This window comes from Zonotrichia albicollis, chromosome 2 (genome assembly GCF_047830755.1).
Source record: "Zonotrichia albicollis isolate bZonAlb1 chromosome 2, bZonAlb1.hap1, whole genome shotgun sequence".
NCBI classification, from domain to species: Eukaryota; Metazoa; Chordata; class Aves; order Passeriformes; family Passerellidae; genus Zonotrichia; species Zonotrichia albicollis.
Window position 1 is genome coordinate 58,573,530 of NC_133820.1, and position 20,719 is coordinate 58,594,248.

Sequence of the window (20,719 nt, forward strand, 5' to 3'; positions counted from 1 at the left end):
CAAAGGTAAATGTCTAAGAGTAATATAATCCAACCCAACACCTGTCATTTTCCTACAATTAGTATGTTTCAACTCATACTATTTCAGTCAGACATTCTGTGGCCCGTTTGTAGAATAGAGCAGTGCAAATCAAAGAAGAGCAAATGCCTGGGAAAAGCCTCAACCAGGAACGTGCCTCCGATACCCCGCAGGGTCACTGGCAGGTCTGGGTGGTCACACTTCCCTGGAGCACAGAGAGATGCCGGCACCGGCCCCAGACAGAGCTCTTTTGCCCACCAAATGCTCTTCTCTGCTTTGGGGAGGGCTCCAGGGCTTGTCTTCTCCCTTGGAGGAGAGCGGATAGAGGCTGAGCTCACATGCTCAAACATTAACATCCAGCTGCGTGTGAAACACCCTGGGCTGTGTGAGACACCACATGGTATCACTTTATCTCCAGGAAATGCTTCTTGTGATTGTGGCAGCTGGAGGCCAGGCAGGACACACAAGGGTGTCCCAGATGACGGTGAGGACATAGGAGGAGGCAAAGAAGCACTGCCTTTGGCTCATCTGTGACATCTACATCACAGACACATCTCAGTGTATATGAAACTGAAGCTGGGTTTAGCCCTTTGTGAAAATAACTGCTTCTGAAGGAGCATGGACAAAAACTGCATCCTCTTCAATATTATTTCAGTAAGGACCTGTGTTTTGCAGGCATTTATTATGTTGCTGTGGCAGTACTGAACATCCATGTTTTGTTCTGGAAAGGTTTTGTACATTCAGCTGGCATTGGTGACAGTGAAACCACCTTGTAACTGTATTGACTAGTTCTATAATGTCGTCATGGCAGGCTCATAGAAACATGGAATTTTAAAGGTTAGAGAAGATCTCTAACATCCTGCCATAAACCTAACACTGCTATGTTCACCTCTAAATCACATCCCCAGGTGCCACACCTATGCTTTTTTCCTTAAAGGAAAGCTGGCAGGGCAGAGAGGATCAGTTTTTTTATGGAGAAGCATATTTCTATCACCCTTTCTCCAGTTTACTACTTGCCCTTCTGCTTGTTTGTCTTTTATAAAAATCCCCTGGAGTATTTGCTCTGTTCTGTGCAAAGGATTTCAGTTTGCGTAGCTAATGCTGAAGTGCAATGTGACAGTGTGTGTTTAATTTAAACACTTCTGCTCAGAAGGTAAGTTAAGTAGGAGGCAATTTGAGGGTATGAGTAAACATTCTGTTAGACTTTGAGAAGGCAAATGGTCCTCGCTTGATAGGGTGCGTGGGGTGTTAATGAATCTTGCTGGCTTCAAACGTGTCATTGAGAAAATTAGAATCTTGTTCTTGTGTATTTTAGGAATAAATTACAATATCTTAATAAACAGTAGCCTAAAAAATAGTAAATATAGTAATAGTCATATCACAGTTAAACTAGGAAATGAAGACAGAAAATCAATTTAGGACCATTTTCCAAAAAAGGTTGCCCTGAGATTTTTTTGTTTTAGTGGCATACTGTTAAAACGTAATGCTGTTTGATGAAGAAGCTTTACTCACATTAAAGTCAAGGTTTTATTCGTGCTTAGAGGTGAGCTCTAGAATATGGAAATAAGCCTTTTCATTCCATTTTACACCATCTGGCCACTGCCCAGAACATTAAAACTGATGTTTCCTGTTCTCTTTCTTCCATTAGCCTCTATTTCCATGAAACTGGTACTATCTCTGTAACCACTTCCTTGCTTTATAGAATCATGGGATCATAGAATCACTTACATTGGAAAAGAACTCCTGAGATCACCAAGCTGAACCATTAGCCCAACACTGCTAAGTCTACTGCTAAATCTTGTCCCCAGGTGCCACATCTGCACTTCTGTCGTATCAGCATATCCCTGCAAAATATCTTAGTTGTATCAAATTAGCATTTTCTGATAAATATTTTTAATTCCTTAAGCTGCAGAATATTCTCAATGTTAATGAACATGAACTGAAATGTTAATGAAGCAGGGTTAATGCTCTGTCTGAATTAATAAATTTTATATTTTCCAGTATTATATTCATGCCAGTTTGTAATTTACAGAAAAATTAATCTATTTAAATTTATAAGAGTATCAACAGCTAAATAAAATTTAAATTCAAGCTTAGTAAATCAATGATTGCTCAAAGTGGTGAAGTGATTTAATATGGTAATTCTTGTATCTTGGGTTCTTCTCTTCCCTCAAGGAGATTTCATTCTAGGAAATCAGGATTTCAGCTAAAACTCTTGTCAAAAAGCAGCACATTTTATGCCTTCTCAGGACATCCTGAGAATTTTCCAGCAATCCTCGTGAAAAGACAGTCTTCCTATCAGTTGTCTCAGCAATGTATTAATTTTAATGTTTTTTCTTGATTTCACTTATTTTCTTTTTACCATGCTCTCTGAGGTTGCCCCAACCAATTTTTAATTCTCTTTCTCCCTTTATACCACATTTAATACAATCTAATACCACATTTATACAACCTACACCATACCTTTTAATCCTCCATTGCCATTCTCTGTCTACACAGAGCCCAAATCCCTAACCTAGGGATTTCTACAGCTCAGAATTCTTTCCAGAGGGTAATGGCATAAAGAGCAGCCAGACAAGCCACCTTGACTAATACCCTAACTATTAAAATATATTGCCTTGCTACATATTCACCTGGAAAGTGCTCAGGTATATGAATCCTCAAAGCCAGAGAAGATCTCTCAACCTAAGACCTCTCCAGTTTTTGATGAGTACATTCAAAAAGCCAAGGCACAGAAGTTGAGAGGCTCCACCCTTGCTGTAGTTGGTGGTGTTCAGCTGCTTTTTTTGAGCTGCCTCTGTTGCTGAGGGGCTTTTGCCCTACGCCAGCTGATTGCCTGATCCTAGTGGAGCTTAGGTGGAAGGAAGGTGGTCACTGGGTTGGTGACACTGAAATAATGTGAAATAATGCTAATACTCAGGAGAGCAGAAATCTAGGTCCTTGGAAGATTTTCAGGTCCAACAGAGACCTGAGCAGGCTCCTGGTGAGGCTGGGTGCCCACTGTTTCTTCCTCTTTGGAATGAAACTACACATATATCAAGGTGTAAACTATCTGATCCCGTAGTCATTAACATCTTGCTTGCAGAAACACCATTTCATATTCAGCAAGTCTGCCTGTAAATAGGAGAGAATCTTTGATAAAGCTATGTGACAGAAATTGTGATATGCATGGAGCAGTTTGAAATAAATATGATTATTTAGGACCTGTAGCATTTGCAAAGATTTTGTATGGGTTTAATTATCTCTATTGACTATATTGAAAGTTACATTGTATAAATCTTATTTATTTATTTTATTTCTGTAAGTAGTTTAAAATTTATCTGTCTTCAGACCATTTTAATAATTTAAAGCTGTACATTTACATTACTTCTGTATTGTATTTGTCCAACCAATACTGCAATGGTAATAACATAGCTGTATTTTAATTGTCTTTTAATTCTTAACATGTGTTTTCTTGATGTCCAACATCGAAATGGCCATTTTAAAAAAACCACTCTTGCTATTTTTGTGTTATATTTGAGGTATTACATTAAAATGTTTTTTCATCTTTTGCTTTTTTTTGCAGGGCCTGAAGGGGCACTTTTTGAACATTCTGTAGAAACACCACTTGTGAAAGCAGAAGCTTTTAAACAGCTTAGGTAAGAATTTAGACATAAATCTAATAAGTAAATGTTATTTTCTATAAATATTCACATTTTTTGAACACATGATTTTCAACACAGAATTGCTAATAACTTTTTTCTGGGTTATAGGACAAGTTAATATTTTGAAGGAAAATTATACATATTGTTCTGCAATTTTGAATTATACTGTGAATTGTTTGTTGCTGATGGTGAATATATTTAAAAACCCTGTGGAAAGATTTTCTGTAAACTTCCATTTTGCAGTTTTGAAAGACTTTGAAATATGACTTTTTCTACTTAGTTACAATATAAGTTGCTTGTCTGTAGTAGGTCATCAACCTGTAATTAGTCAAGGTTTTTGAAAACTAGTATCTGAGGAAAGTACCTGTATTTTGAAAACTAGTATCTGAGGAAGCAGACTAAGAAGAAAAGTTTGGAAATGCATGAAGCTCTAATGTATGAAGGGAATTAAAAATTGGTTGGGGGTGATGGTGAAAAGAGACGATGGTGAAAAGAAGTGAAATCAAGAAAAAACCATCAAAAATTACTAAAAAGCAGTTTGCGCTGAGAAAATCATAATTAAGTACTTTGTATGTTTCAGAGCTCCTTAATTCAAGGATAGGCTTTTTTGTGCATTAATCTATTTAGTTTTGAGTATCCCAAATTAGTTTATAATATGCTGGTTATGATGAGGTAATAAAGTCAAATTATATTCTCGTCATGAACATGTTATCTTTCATTTACATGCCAGTTCAAAGAAGGGTTTGAAATGAAAGAGGATGTCTTAACAATTGGATTTCTGTCCTTTCATACCTTGGCAGTTTGCTTCTTTTTTGTCATAATTTCTCTTTTTAGTTTTCCTCTCCAATAGGGATAACTACTAGAGAGTAGTGGAGGCTGATGAAAGCTTTCAAAAACACTGTCTGTATCTTGTTGATTGAATTTTCAAATTGAGAATGACAAATGAGAGAGAGACTTTTAAGATAATTATTTTGATTATCTCATTTATATTTAAGATTTACGTTGCCTTGTGCATGCATTTGAAGACAGTATGATTTCAAGGCATAATTTTTAACATATTGACGTCCACTTTCAAAAATGTGTTTCTTCTGTTATGGTAAAATTTGGATGTGAGAGACTTTGACCAATATTCTGCATTTTAAGCATACATTGTCTGGTTTTGTAGGAAGTGGACTCATTATGTTGTAAATTTGACATTTTCTGTTATTATCTCGACTTCAGTGAAGTAGGAAATCAAATTTCCTAATTGCAAAATCAAGAAGCTCCCTGCAAATTTTGATTGGATATGTATCTATTATTTTCCATGGTTGTTATGTTGCTTCAAATTCATAGTCTATTAATATTTTAATAGGGTTAATATAGTTTTATTCTACATCTGTTATAAACTGTTACATTATAAGTTCTATTTGCACTATTATTTAACAACAATTGCAATGTTCCTGACTATATACAACTACTGTTAGTATAATTTTTCTGCCTCTTTTTCAAATAGGATAACAGTAGGAAGGAAAACACTGAGCTTAATTCAAAGTGTTCCTAAAGTTCTCCTCCATGAATGAATTCAACTCTTTAGTGTTTGTCAACTATAAACAACTATTTTGATCTGGAATGTTGCTATTTGTTAGCAGAGCTCAAATGTAATACATAAAATCCCAATCAGTTCTGTCTTCGATTAACTTAAAATAGGGGGAAGTACAGACTTCTCCAGAATTGACAGAAGTTTGCTAGTAATTATTGTGATGTCTGGGAATTAGCGACATGGCCACTGACACACTTGTGACTGTATTTGACCTGAATCCAGAGCTGCTAAACACCTGTGCTAGAAACTGAGTTAGCTTAACCCTAAGAAAACTGATTTTGTGGGCATGAGGCTGTGCAATGCGTGCACCACTCACTTGTGCCAGCATAGAATAGCTTGGGCTGGAAGGGACCTCGAAGATCATCAAGGTCCAACCCGTCCTGCCGTGGGCACCTCCCACCAGACCAAGCTGCTCAGAGTCCCACCCAGCCTGGCCTTGGACACCTCCACCATCCACAGCTTCTCTGGGCATCCTGTTCCAGTGCCCTACTATCCTCACAGCAAAGAATTTTTTCCCAGTATCTAATCTAAATCTTTCCTCTTTGCTCTATCACTTAATGCCCTTGTAAAATATCCCTCTTTTCTCTCCTCTCCTGGTAGGCCTTTACCCAGAGAAGTTCAGGATGCCTCAATCCTTTAATTTATTTTCTTTTTCTGTCATAATCAGTGTCAAGTTGGAAAGCAGAGATGGCAATAATTTCATTTTTTCACTAAGGGATTCTGGGAAGGCTTAAGAAGGAACTGTACTGGTCTGTAGTGCAGATGGTAAATGAAGATGTAAGCAGAGAAGGCCATTTTGTCAAGCTGGAGAAAGGTTACTTTCAAGGGTAACCTTAAATGTCAGCATAAGCAAAATTCATGCATTCTGTTGTAAAGGAGTTCAGACAAATTTACCAAGAAAATTTATATAATGCTTCACAAATAATCTGTTTCATTCCACACGGTTAAATACAGGTACCTACCCACTGAAAAGTACTTCAATATGAAAATTTAAAATGCAGTTTTAAGTATGACTTTCCTATTTCAGATTTGAAGATGGTTCCTTTCCAGATTAGTGTAGTTTGAGCACAGAGTTATAGTTAATATAATATATTTGCTTACCTTCAGCCTTATCTCCACCCTTTCACCATCTATTAATCTTCTGCTATTTTTCCTTTATTTTTCCGTCAGTGGTTGTGCTATGCCATGTGAATGTGATATGCTGGATGAATGTGTTATAAGGTGCCATGGTCTGCAGCATTAAATGTGGGGAACAGTGTTTTGAGAAACCCTATCCACTACAAATGGAGTTGCAGGTTTCAAGGAGATGACTGGAAAGCTGTTAATGCTCGTAATTTTTCAGCTCATGTCATATGAATGGGGGCCACATTCTTTCTCTGTCATTCAGATTTAGAGTAGGATTTCAAACAAAGCTGATACAAATGGCCTCTGAATTACACATTCTGCTGGCTTTCTTGTCCAAATGCGGAATTTCAAGATAGACTGCTTTTTTGGAAACAAAGAGATGTGTGTGTTAGAACAAACATGTCTTTTTATAGCTAACTTATTGAGATAGAGCAGTGCAATTATACTGTGGTCAGTGACTGTCTTTTCATTTCCAATTTGAAGGAAAATTATAGAGTCCTTTTCAGTCTAAAAGATACAATTTTTGACTCACTCATAAAGAAAAAGAGATGTGCTCGCACTTACTTCAACTGGTAGGAAGAATTAAAACAACAAAACCTACATTTCAGGATTGTAGCTTTCCTAAGTTTAAAATACAAAAGCATTGCCTACTTTTTAATTCCTTTAATGGACTTCCTATATCTAAGTAAGATCCATAGTTTTCATTTACAAAATTTGTTAAGACTTTAGGGCCAGGTGGACACCTAAAAACAGGGCCTTGCATGTAGGAAGCATCCAATAGACATCTCAAAGACGTGTTGAGAGTCACCAGGGAGATTTGGATACATCCAGGAAATGTCCTTCCCTGACAAATACCATTGAGGAGACACCTGGTTGGAAACAGCCAGTTGTCATAGGGAGAACAGAAATATGTCAGTGATTGCTATGATCCAGCTCTTTGTTCCTGCCAAGCTATTTTGTAGCCTTTTCCATGGCTCTTTGTGAGGGCTTGGACTTTGGTGTGTATTTGGCACCTTGAGAACTTGCCTCAGTCAGGTCTCCTGGTGCTTCCTAAGAATTTATTTAGCTGATACCTAGAACTGGATCACAGCAAAGATGTAGTGGAAAACAGAGATTTAACATCTTCCTTCCCAGAAAAACCTGAATTTAAATAGAATTAAGAAAGCTCATGTTCAGACACATACCTTGTGACCTAAAATGTAGGTCAAAAATCTGTAACAGCAACTACTAGAGCTAGATGCTGTAGACAGAGACATTTATAACAGTTCCCTAAAAGCCATCTTTTCCCTAGGTTCCGTGTTAAGCACTGGAAATATACTCCTCTGATATTATCCCAAGTTTCATGCCACACACATACCCTCTTATATCCCTTGTTATCAAATAATATTCTCTGTGAAAACTGGTGTCTGATTTTAGACATTTTTCCTGTCTGATGCTAACTTATTTTTCTGATAACTTAAAACAGCTTAGAATATTATTTAGCCTATTCCTGTATTCCTCCTAAATTTTTGTATCCTTGAGTAACATGGAGTTCATACAGTTTTGTCATTTTTTTACTGTTTCTTCTTGTGGTCTACATAGCTTGTGGTTTTCTAAGGGAAAACAGTGGATCAGCAAAACTCTTTAAATCTCAAAACAATGTTTCTGAGCTGAGCATTTGCATTTCCCAAACTAAAAAAAATGTGCTTACAAATGTGGCATTTTTCCATTTATCAACTAACTGTATACTATGAATAATGAATATAATGCTTACAAATTAGTACTATCTTTGTTCTCGTATTTGCTGTGTATGGCTGTCTGACTGCCAACAACTGTGCCTTCTGAGCACAAATCTTGTGGGAAATCACTTTTAGTACACTCAGCTTGTGGTATTCAAACTGTCTTTTAACTGAGGGTTTACATCCAAGTTCAGAATGATCCACATCATTCCACTATTCTTGATTTTGGGAAGCTCTGTAGCAGGAATGATATCACTGTTCCAGACAGCCAACTTTTGCAGAGTATGATTATAAATTTATAGAGAGAGAAATATGTTACCAGAATATGGGTATATTTAATGGTTTATGGGTATATACTGAAAATATTTCAATATTCCCCAGGGAAACTGATGTATTCTAAACAAATGTTTCATATTGGTATTAAATAAAACTTCAAATGTGTAACTAAGAAAGCATTATTTTATATTTAACTGAAATATCTGTCCAACAATTAAAAGCGTAAAAATATATATATACAGGTATGTGACTGACATGTTACAGAATATTGATAATTCAAATGCCAATTGTATGGCTTCTAGGTATCTGGTTAGGCTAGATTACTGTACTAATGGTAGACTTTTCCCTGTCTATATATTCATAATTGACATACACCCTTTAATTTTGCATCTGTTCTGTGGCATCCAATAACTACTGATGTAGTTACAGTTTCTACTTCTCTCAGATTCTTTCTGAAGTCTTATTTTTAACCTTTCCAGTCCCCATTGATATTATTTTTTCCTTTTATGCTTGAAGTATTTGCTATGGTTAAACTATGTAATAAGAGGGAAAGCTGGAAACTGAATTTGTCGAGTTTTATGGCTGTATGAGTAAGAATTATGAAGGAAATGTAGAGAAATGTATAGAAGGCAACCAGGGGAAAAGCATTTGCCAAATAATTGTTTAATCATATTTGTAATACTAATGCTTGCATGCTAATTGCTTAAAAATACATTCTAACCAATTGACGTAAAGTCATTTTGATTTGCATTCATTATGAAAATCAAAAGCCCAGTCAGTCAGAAGAGAATGAATTACATAATAGAAAGTAGGAATAAGATTATGATTCAGTGTTTGCAAGGCACCTCCGCTCCATGACTAGTGAGATATTTCTACTGCAGTGTGATTTTATGAGCCCTGGCCTTAATTTGATGGATATAAATTTGCATTCATGTACTTTTTGTAATCAGGTTAACTAAAAACACCATGAAATATGTATTTTGGAAGTGTTAAGGAATGTATTTCCATTCGTCTGATGGACTCAAATGTGTAAAAAGGTGTCGTTTAGAAGGGTTGGATAGTACAGGGCATCATGTTGATCATCTTTTCAGAAGCATTTCTGACTTGGATATTTTAAAAAAACTCTTTTAGCAAAGTCTTGTGTATTACATCACATCTGGTTGTCTTGTAAGCAGTGATTTTTCTTGGAAATGTTAGTGAAAAGAATTTTGCAAGCACTGTCATAAATGACTTTCACTTCCTCCAGTCCCATGGCTGATGTCTTTCCTAAAGCCTCAGTTTCTCAGAGATGTCACTCAACACATTAAAACCAATAAAAGTTGTTTCTGCTGTAGAAACAGAAACATGGGGCAGTCATTTAAGTATTTTCCATGGCTGCCTGTGTCAGTAGCACAAAGAGCAAAGCTGTGATGATTAATGCACCTGTTGAACTGGGTCCCTGACAATGCCAGACTGCTCAGTGAGTTTGCCACAGTGAACTTGTCACCAGTGATGACAGCATATTCCACCAGAGCACAAGCCACTGTGAAAACTTTGATAGTGATTGTCACAGTTTTAGACACCACCTTGCAGGTGACCACCTGGAGCCCTGTTTGTAAGCCTGATTGTGCTGTCGCTGATCCAAACTGTGATACTGAGTTGAGCAGATCATGCCTTACATTATCTTTCACCTACATACATTTCTGCACATATATCAAGAGAACTGAGGAGGAGGCAGGAAGCAGGAGACACCCACCATAAGGAGGTGGGTGTGGGAAACACTGGGAGAAGAAAAGGGAGCGTTTCCTGCTAAGAGTAGCTTTTCCAAGATGCATTGCACATGTACACCATCGCTACTCACTCTTTCCCCTCTCCCTTGGACTGTGTGCAGAGTTGTGATACTTCAGTTGTGAGGAATCTGATGACAGTGTGGCACATTCAGCCACTGTACTAACAATCACAAGAAGGAAAGGGTATGACCTGCTTTTCAGGAAAGCCTCTTCACTTGAGTGTTTGTTCTCATGAAGAACATGTGGACATTATAAACAGCATTGACTGAAGAACTCCAGTTACTTGAAATCTTGCTATGTTTCAGCATATTAATAAAAAATTGCTTGAGAATCATATAAAAGAAAGGCATGGCAAATTTCAGCCTGGAAGGTAATTTTATGAAACTACTCATAAGGAAAATACCAACATCATTTTTTGCAACAATGATGCAAGTGCTGTTATTATATGAGATTAAAATTTTATAATACAAGAGATTATTTTATAATATTATTAAAGTAATTTGAAAAAGATAGCTGTGCTGGAAACATCTGTTATGTGCCAGATTTAATCACATTCACTGGGGCCTTGGTCATTTTTAATTACCTGGAGAGTCAGCATATCATAAAATTGAGGTCATCACAGAGACCTCTTTTGAATTAGCTCTTACCACTCTTCATCACAACTGTCAGTCTTGAAGGAGGCTTCTATTTTAATCATGTGTTAGTCTTATCTTTAGTCTTCATTCTTTCAGCAACTCTGCATTGAGTGACAGTAGGCAGACAGGAAAAAAACACCTCAATATTTAAAATGGATGGAGAACTAATAAACAAATAAGTACACTGCTATAATCATATCTGCTGTGTTTTGGAATACATTATAAATGTTATTTTAAATTGCTTTTAGAGCCTATTCAAAGTGCCATTAAAACTGGGAACTGTTTTGTTCTTTTTTTAAGAGAACATGTAAATGCATTTGTCCTATAACTTTGAGCCCTTCTTTTATGTGGCTTACATTAAAAAAAAGTTCTGTTAACCAAAACCTTGGGAGCTGGAAACATCTGTTATTCAAATCTGGCTTTGTAATTGTGCTTGTGCACAGAGATCCCCCCTAAGCCGTAAACAGCGTTAGTGCCTGCTGTGCTTATGCTGAACAATTCCCTTGAATCCAGAATCTCATAACTGAGCTTTACTGGAATCATCTGCTGCCACGCATTTCAGATTTACAACGTAAATACACAACTAACTTGGAACGTGTTTTATTTCACGAAATAAAACTATGCTAAGAATTTTTTATATAAATTAAAGAAAAACATGCTAAAGAAAACGCCAGCTGACACCTTCAACAGCAGCAGATACTCCCCATGTTTAAGAATGGCACCCCAATAGAATGCAGGGCTTTGGGGTTCTGCCCTTGGTCATTATCCTCGATCATTTTTAGCATAAGTCAAAATGAGCTTAAAAAAGCCCAGAAGATTTATCTATTTAAAAATCAACAGTGCTTCCTATGTATATGTAGTAGCACTAAAAAGTGAGCACATGCAAAAACCCCTTCATCTGCATTTGGCTAATATTTTTGCTGATTCTAAATTGTTTCTTCATTGTTCATGCATGTGATTTAGCTGATGGTTCAGCACACACTCTTGGTTACCATTCATCTCTTACATATTTAGGCTGCATTCATGCAACTGAGTCCAAAGCTAGAGGACCTCTGTGTTCCCAGAATAAGCAGATGCATCTCAGATCTCCATCCAGGTTTAGAATACTCCTCTCTCTGCAAGCAAAATCATTCATTCATTCGTTCACTGAAGTGGAAAGGGATCCTCCCACAAGCCACCCACACAGAAACTAACATTCCCGGAGCATGGCCCCAGGGGTTTACAACTGTTTGGGTAGATGTTCAGGTGGAGTCGATTAAATTTATTTGGACATCTAGGTGCAGATACCTGTACTGCATCTCATCACTTTTGGTGGAAGGCAACAGGTATTGTGAGGGCATTTTACAGAGATATCTAAAACAGAGCAGATTATTTATGCTCTAGCACTACTTCTTTCTTTCTGTTAATTTTGAAGGATTGGAGGATCAATGGCATTTCTTTAGGAATTGTGCACTTGCCAACTACACCATGTTTGGTTAATGTCTGAGGAAATGGAAGTTCATCATAAGAAATCAGGCACTGCGCTGGGAAACGTTCAAGTTGCAGAATAAAGCTTTCCACTTGGAACCTAGCATTTCATAAATTCATCTAAATTGCTAATCATGGTTTATATAACCACGTGACTAGGATTAGAAATGGCTGCCAGTTACTGGGTCTTGTTTGATATCAGGCATGAGGTAATGAGTCCTTCCAAGCTAATCATTAGCTTGGAATGCTATGACTTTTTCTTTTCAGGAAAGTCATGACAACATCATATTTACCTAAAAGAAGTATCCTTTCTTAGTTGGTAAAAATCCATGGTTGTCTTGTACTTAGTAAAAACTTGGAGAATTTCAAATAGTCTAAGTGTTTTCCTTGCTATCAAGTTTCTGAATATCTTCTTCCTTCAAAACCTTCTCTATATCTTCTACATCAAATTCAGATTTCTTTTTATACCAGTCTTGATAACTGTGCATCCCATGTACATTTATATTTATTGTCTCCTACAGTTCTTCCCTTGGCTCCTGTAATTCTTGCTTTGAACGTTTTTCTGGTTTTCTATCCTACACTGCACACTCATCTCCAATGTCCTCCTTTAACTGACTTATTTCTTAAAGCTTATGATTATTCAAATATGTATCAGAAAAATAACACAATCTCTCTTTTCTTTTAGTCTGAAGTCATCAGATTGCCCACAGTCTGAAACGCAACAGAATAAGACAGCCTTATATTGTTAGTGCTTTTCTGTCATGGAGTCCTTAGCACAGACATCATTAGAGGAACACAGTCCAGGTTGATTTCCTGGGTCCTGCATCACTGATGTTGGAATATGTAAAAGTTAGACACCCTGATACAGCACTGGGGCACATAACAGACTTGCCTCCAAATCCAAGATCTTGGAGCTATAAGCTTATATTAAGTCCATGGATAAAATTATTTAAATATAGGCATAAATAAGGATAAATGTATTAATTTATCTACAGAAAATTAAACTTACAATAGAATCTGATCAATTATGATTTTATTTTCTCACAATGATTGTCTTAACATAAAGAGCATAAAGAGTCTAAGATCCATTACTGCCATTGCTCAATATTCCGAAAGGTCATTACAAGATTGTTTTAGCTTTAGATTGTTTTAGCATTCCCTATAGGTTGCTTATTTGAGCTTAATGAGTATTTGTGATCTGATTTCTTTGTTTCTCCATTACATGATTTTGTAATTTCACAATGACTCCCCTTTACCCCCGCCAAGCTCAGTAAGCCCAGCTGTGTTGTGTATGATGAAAACTCCTTCCCAAGAGTTAGAAGAAAGGGAAATATGAAAGTGGTTCAGTGAGGTTTTTTTACCCTCCAGATATGAGAGCTCAGCCCTGAAATGGTTGAGTAATGAATGGCTGAGTAATGCTCCTAGGCCTTACCAGCAGAGGCCTCTGGGAGGGGAGTCCAATAAACATGAAAGAAAGGATCCTGCAGCAGTATTATACATGCCATACAGAAGGCCTGAACTGCAATTAGTAATGTCTTGCTTGTGTTTCATGACTGTCTTTGTGCATGAATGTGATTGTCCGGAGAAAGAAGATTACCAAGAAAAGCAGAGCCTACTACAGCATTTTGTAGTTATTTCAGGGTAGTTCTGCTGTTATGAAAGTATTTGGGATGTTTCGGAAAATAGACATTTCTGTCTATTTTCAGAGGTCAGAGGTGTTACAAGCTGCCAGTAAAGCACAGCACATTTTGAGCCATCCCCAAGTGATTGGAGGCAAAATGATGGACCTTCCAAAATGACATTTTCATTAGTGCATTTAAGCAATAAACAGAAAAACCAAAAAAAGAAGAAGTTACTTTTAAAATCAAATTATAACAGATTGCTCTATCATTTTATAGTCTTTAAGTTACAACATAGGATCACTGAAGATTTTCTTTTTAAAGCTTCGGAATACCTGGAAAAATTAGGTGCTTTATGAACAGCTGCTTATATTCTAGCCAAATATTTTTTCTCTAATGGAGTTTCTGTGTACATACGCTTGCCTCTAAACAGATATTTTCATAGTATGTTTCTCTGAATTCACTTGTACCCTATGTGTTTTCTTACAGTGTTATCAGACATCTTCTCTCTATTTTCACAAGAGACTGGTGATTTTTTTTTTATTACGGGCACAAAACCTTTATTTGAGTTAATAGTTTTGGCATGGTAAAGTTGAAAGCACAGTTTTAATATTAAGCTGTATCTCATGCTACTCTTAAGTTTTTCTGTAGGTTTTCCTGCAATGCAAGAGCCAGATTCACTTGATAGAAAATTATTAAATGTTCTTTACTTTAAATTTTGAGATAATTGCTGTTAAATTTTGATTCATTAAAAATATACTGGTTTGACTGTTACATTTTATTGTGGCATAAATAATAAATTAACTTAGTGTTCAGTATATAGGAGATGTAGATATTGACATTGGTCTTACTAAAACAGAATATGCGTCCTAGTTCAGGCAAGTCCCAGAGGCAATAGTCCTTGGAAAATGATTTTTTTGAACTAAGCTACAAAAATTGGGAGATAGATTATAACCATTGACCAACTAATGGGCTTGACAAGGAAAAATGGATGCAGTTTTTCAGTCAATTTTTCTCATTATGTTTCATTTAGTTTAAGTCAGTGAAGTTCAGACTTAGAATACCAAAGTGAATGAAGGCAATATGGAGGACAATATCATCCAGGTGGGAAGTGATTATTCCACCTCTTAATGAAGGAATTCAATAGGTGTGATGCAATATGGGACATTTTAGAAAGAAAAATCAGTCAGCATTTGAAAGATTTATAGAAGTTATGTCAAATCAGAATTTCGTGCTAAAGCTTGACTAAGTAACTGCTATATTTTCATTACGCAGAAACTTACCGGGGAAGAAGATTTAATGAGTCATTAGTATTTTCTATTCTTTGACATTCAGTAAGAGCTATCACATCTTACTGTTGAATACTGATACTTCCATGTCCTCAAGATAGACACAGTTGATGGAATATGCTGTGAAACTCATTTTTCCTCTTTGCAAGGAGATGTAATTTTAGGAGCTGTTCCAAAGAAAATGCTTTTACAAAATACAGAAATGAGGCTTGTAATGAGACTGAGATCTCAGTCCTGTTGTTTTGTCCTTCTTTGCCTTTGGACCATCTGGCAAGCAGCCAAAACCACAAGGCAGAACACCAAGATGCTCAAGTTTGGGTAATCATGTTCTTGCAGCATCCCGATTTCCATCCCCACTCACCTGACCTCAAAACAGCAAGCTGCTGGGAGATAAGTGAATATGGGTGGGGATTGGCAATGGGCATTACTCCATGCCTGCTGCTCACTCTCCACCTCTAGAACTGCAGCCCAGTTTTGCTCAGCTCGTGTCAACAGGAATCCAGATTCCTCATAAAGAAAGGATATGGTTTGAAATTGCGTGTACTACACCATAAATAAAAGCTGACAATCTCTTTTTGCTGTGTGACTAGTGCATGCTCTGCCTGTGGTTTACTCTCTTACAATGTCTAGCTGCATGGCTGGGGAATTAGACTGCTTTCAGACTAATCAAAAAGTCAATATACTCCTATTGCCTTTTAAAGGTTAACGTACATTCAAAAAGCAGGGATCAAAGCAGACATCTACAGAGAACCAAGGCCAATTAAGCCCACAGAATCCTCTAGGTTGCTTTTTTGCCTTTCAAAACAGTAGTTCCTTGACAGGTTAAAGATTTTCCTTTTTCCCCTCTTTACCTCATGGGTTTATTTTTTTCCTCTTCATTTCTTGCCTTTTCTATTCATCCTTTGCTCCATGACCTCTAGTCATTTTTTAATTAAGAAATTACTATAGTTATTTATTGTTTAATCATCATAATTTAATTTCTGTTTCCCTTAAACCTTTACAAAGTCAAATGAATTCTGGGGCAGGTGTTCATGGCAGGATTTCTTTTTGCACACCAAAGGTATATGAGGGTCTCTTGCTTACCTGATGATGTGAGAAAGATGTTTTGATTATAGAATCATAGAATGGTTTGAGTTACAAGGGTCCTTAAAAGTCATCTATTTCCAGCCCCCTGTCATGAGCAGGTACACCTTCCACTAGACCAGGTTGCTCAAGGCCCTGTGTAACCTGACCTTGGACACTTCCAGAGATGCACAATTGTTGGGTTCACTACCAAATTAGAGCTAGTGTTGATCCTGGACCTGTTCAGTCCAGTTACAGTAATTCTGATCTTCCTTAGACAGGTGCTGGGAAGAATGCCTACAGATGGGCAACTCCTGTCTAAGGTCATACCGCTGAATTCTCTTCCCATTGAATTCAGGAGAGATGATGACTCCTGAGCTGGAAAGGTGAAAAAAGGGTCAGAAGGAAAGGAAAAACAATTGCCAAAGAGCAAGCTGGTTCCTCAGTCCTGCTCTGAGGGTCAAGCAACCCCAAAGTGTAGGAAACTTGTGGTACTCTTTCTTCAGTGCTAGAACTAGCTTTCTAATACCTTATGGTACTTAAAAGATCTGTAAGGCATCCTTCTGACTCCTGCCAGACCAGGATGAAAAAAGGATCAATATTTCTGCAGCATGCACAGGCAGTGTCACCTGCTTCTTTACCAGAACTGCTGCAGGCTGTCCCTGCCCTCACATCCTCCCTAACAGCCAACTGAGCAATTTCAGGTGATCTTATATCTCCACAAGTTAGCAACATGCTTATAGGAAAAGGGAAATCTCCAAGGCTTTTGGTTGTTGGGATGGTTTCAGATCCAGAGCCTGGATGCTGTCGAGGTTCCCTCAGAATATTTTTTCACACAGGCCTTCATGAATTATTTAGCACAGCTCAGCACCAAATTTCTTTGGCTGCCAGACAAGACAGTATAGTTGACTGCTGGAACTCTTACCAACAAGTAAATATTATCTTTGCTGTAATCAATTGCAATGGACTTTGGAGAACCAATATTCAGCAAATGACAGCAGTAAAATATTACCAGGGACCACCTATTCCCTCACCCTTCCCTGGCTTTCAGAAGATGACATGGTGCAGTTTCTCAGGCTACAGGGGTCAGGGTGGAGGCAAAGTAACTATTCTGCAAGTGGGCCCAGGTGTGGCTTGCTTTGCCTTACAATCTGTGGGTATGTGTACTTGAGTGTCTAAATTCAAATTAGAAACATGCTTGGGAGAGAAATCTCCCAATGGCCTGTGAGTTCTCCACATCTTGATTTTCATTGTGGAACTGTTTGGGAGACATGGACAGGGTGACATTTGTGTTAAACTATTCTGAACACATCAGGTGGTCTCGTGGAGAGCACCTGATGTGCTCCAACCTTTCTGGGCATCCATTTGGCAATACCTAGTCCAGAGTTCTCCTCAGGACACACATAATGGTCTGTCAGGTCCTTGGCATCAAATATTGTGCTGCCCAGATCAATTTCTCTTGCACCACACCCCTTGCTAATTGACCCTGGCAGCTACTGCAGTACCTAGAAGCTACTCATAAGTACAGAATTCATCTTCCCAAGTGAGATAGAGGCTGTGACAGATGTCACATTTAGGACAGCACATTACATAAATTAATTCCCCTAGATGGAAAAGATCATTCACTTCATCCTCTTAAATGTAATTCATGTGTCTGTAAGTTTAAAAAAAACATAAAGTGACTGGTACCAATATATTCCCTCATCATTCTAATGCACAAATTCAAACATTATAAAGTGACCAAAACTCTTAAGACAATTAATTTCTTCCCTCTTACTCTCCGAGCACCCTCGTTCATTTGCAAACAAACTGGATTCTTGTTTTGTCAGGACACCTGAGACACGCACATCAGGGTGGGGACTGAGAAGGGACATTCAAAGTCAAGGTTCGACTTAGGCTGTTTCTGCACTAGGTGCCCATTGCCCTTTGAGTGCATCTGGACTCTAGACACCAAACCTTAGAATACTGTACAAAGAAATGCGTCATTCGTGTTATTGACTCTTGCCTCTGCTAGGATCTCACATATTACAGTTCACATCACTGATTCACAACAGTTTGCATTGCCAGGAAGCTTCAATGACGTGCTTAATTAGGCAAATCCAGGCTGAGTTAATCTAGAAATAGGACCTGTATAAACAGCAGAAATTTAGGTTTGTGATTAATATAGCAAATGTAATTCTGCCATGTAATTCAAATTATGTGTATGTCATATCATAAATCTAAGTGCTTCCGAAGTCTGTAGGCTTCGTGCCAGCATTAATTTTTGTAGAAAGTAAGAAATATTTCTCTTGTGTTTGATTGCTTTTTAAAGTCCAGGTCTGATATACTCTCAAAAGTTTGTCCCAGTCTGATGTCTTGTGATATTTAATGGAGTTTAAAAATAAAAATTTATGCCTACGTATAATTTGCTTATGTAGGTGAAATGTATTACGAAAGAACATCAGGTATTTCAGACTTTAAAGCTTTTTGTTAAGACAAACTATGACAAAGTTATATTTAACTCCCTTTGACTCTAATTTATGAAAATACATTAAATTTTAAAGATTGAAAACAGAAACTTTTTTTAATTTTTCAGTATATAATGCATACAAAATGCGCCCGGAAAACTATTCTCATGAAGCAGACCACCCACATTAATCACTCAAGGAAGAGCTGATTTTCTATTTCATAGAGATATAAATTTAGAGATCTAAAGCAAAAATTCATACGAAAGTTGTTAAATTCCAAACTCTGCATAATAAAGATTACTAATACTATATTGGTTGTCTGATTCAGAACTTATTCTCATGACCTGGTACACAGCATAATCAGGACTGAAGTTTGTGCTGTCTCAGGTTCATGGGGTGAGGCATTAAATTGTCTTGTGGATATGGTCTCAATATGGGGCCATGATGCATTTACCCATTGTTAGTATTTTATTTATTTATCAGTCTGGAGATTAAACTAATTGAAGGTGATGAAGCCAGGAGGTGTCAGGGAGAGGCAGATCATAGAAATGTAAAGTTGTGGAATGGTTTGGGTTGGAAGGGACCTTTCAAGATCAGAGAAGATAGAATCTTCTGCTAACTCTGGCCAGCAGTGATAAGGCAATATTGCTTGAGCTATTTTCAGATTTGAGGATAAAAAATGAAGTTTCAGTGACTGTGCTTAGATACCATGGATTTAGGTTTTAAGTTATCAGCTGGATTTAGCTTCTTCAGAACTCAAAAATACAACTGAACTTTCACACAAACACGAACTGTCTTCTTTTACATTCTGGTTTTAATGAAGTAACAGGAAAACAAAAAGAAAATGAAGACTTGAGTCTCAGTAAATTAGACAGCTAATTCCTGCCAATAATTGGCAGTCAGAGTCTGGAATCACTACACAATGCATTCCCAGAAAAGGACCTTTTTGGGCACAGCTTCCACTCGCCTGGTCTGGCAGCTGTGGATCACCTGTGGAGCCAGCACAACATCTGCTGGGAGTGCAAGCACACACACACACAACCCTCTGCATTTCTAGAAAACACAGTGGCTTGGGAACAAGTGTGTGTGTGTTCTGTAGTGGGGATGCAGCCCACACTCTTTGGTATGTGTCCAGAAAATAGGAAAGCCAGCACATGTAAACAGGGATCACAGTTGTCTCACTTTCTCTAGCCTTCATATTCACCTGTTTAGTATTGGCTGGTGTCTTCAGGAAGGGTGAGTGAATATTCATAAGTAAAATCTAATAGGTATCAATTCTGATCCTGCAGTGCCTCCAGATGAAGCAGTTCTAGGTAATGGTCAAAAGAAGCAACATAATCTCTAGCTTTTTGCTAGGATTGGGTTTTTTCTTTCCTTCTCATGATTTTTAGTTAGTACTTCTATCCCTTCTACTTAACATGGAAATGATACCAAAATTGTGAAGGAACAAAGCCTTATCTCTTTGAAAAATAAAAATTATTATTCCTGCACAGCTGATCCGACGAGGTGATTACTCAGATAATACAGTGCCTTCCTGCCATCTTGTGGCACTACAGGGTTTGCAACTCCCTGTTTGTTGTACTGTATAATTTTTATTTCAAATTAACAGTTTTTAAGTTTCAGATGTCATCTAGTTAAACAACACACACACACAAAGTGAAATCTTCCTCTAGCTAATTGCAGTGTCAGAAATCTCGTTGATTTTAAAAAGTTCCAGACTGTATTAATTGTATTTATTTCAATGTCTTATTATATCAAAAATGAAAACAAATTGAAACTAATGTAAAACTGGGTTTCAGGTTAATAAATTAAGTTACTGTTATACTGAAATAATCTGCAGTTATGTATGAAATAATATCTTGCATTTGTATTATGAATTGATCTGTATTTTTCATTTGGGATGCTTTGTTGGTTTGCAAAATAGCTGCCTCCTTTTTCAAGTCTGCCTGAAGGAAAGGAAAAATGCATCTTTTGTATGACTTCAGAGCCTGCAAGAGCTTGTTCAATGTTTACTTATTTTTCTAAAATAAAAGAATGTATGAGATTGTGGTACTGTCCAATTTTCTGCTCC

The 20,719-nt window shown here is 37.2% G+C and overlaps 1 protein-coding gene across 9 annotated transcripts in view; it reads left to right on the plus strand.

The window, feature by feature from the left end:
* SGCG (sarcoglycan gamma) overlaps positions 1 to 20,719 on the plus strand; it is a 103,903-nt gene that overhangs the window by 80,198 nt on the left and 2,986 nt on the right. For all 9 annotated transcript variants that reach the window (XM_074535242.1, XM_074535245.1, XM_026790688.2 and 6 more), the window contains one exon: positions 3,584 to 3,656. In XM_074535242.1, the coding sequence (XP_074391343.1) occupies positions 3,584 to 3,656 (73 nt within the window). The remainder of the gene's footprint in view (positions 1 to 3,583; positions 3,657 to 20,719) is intronic.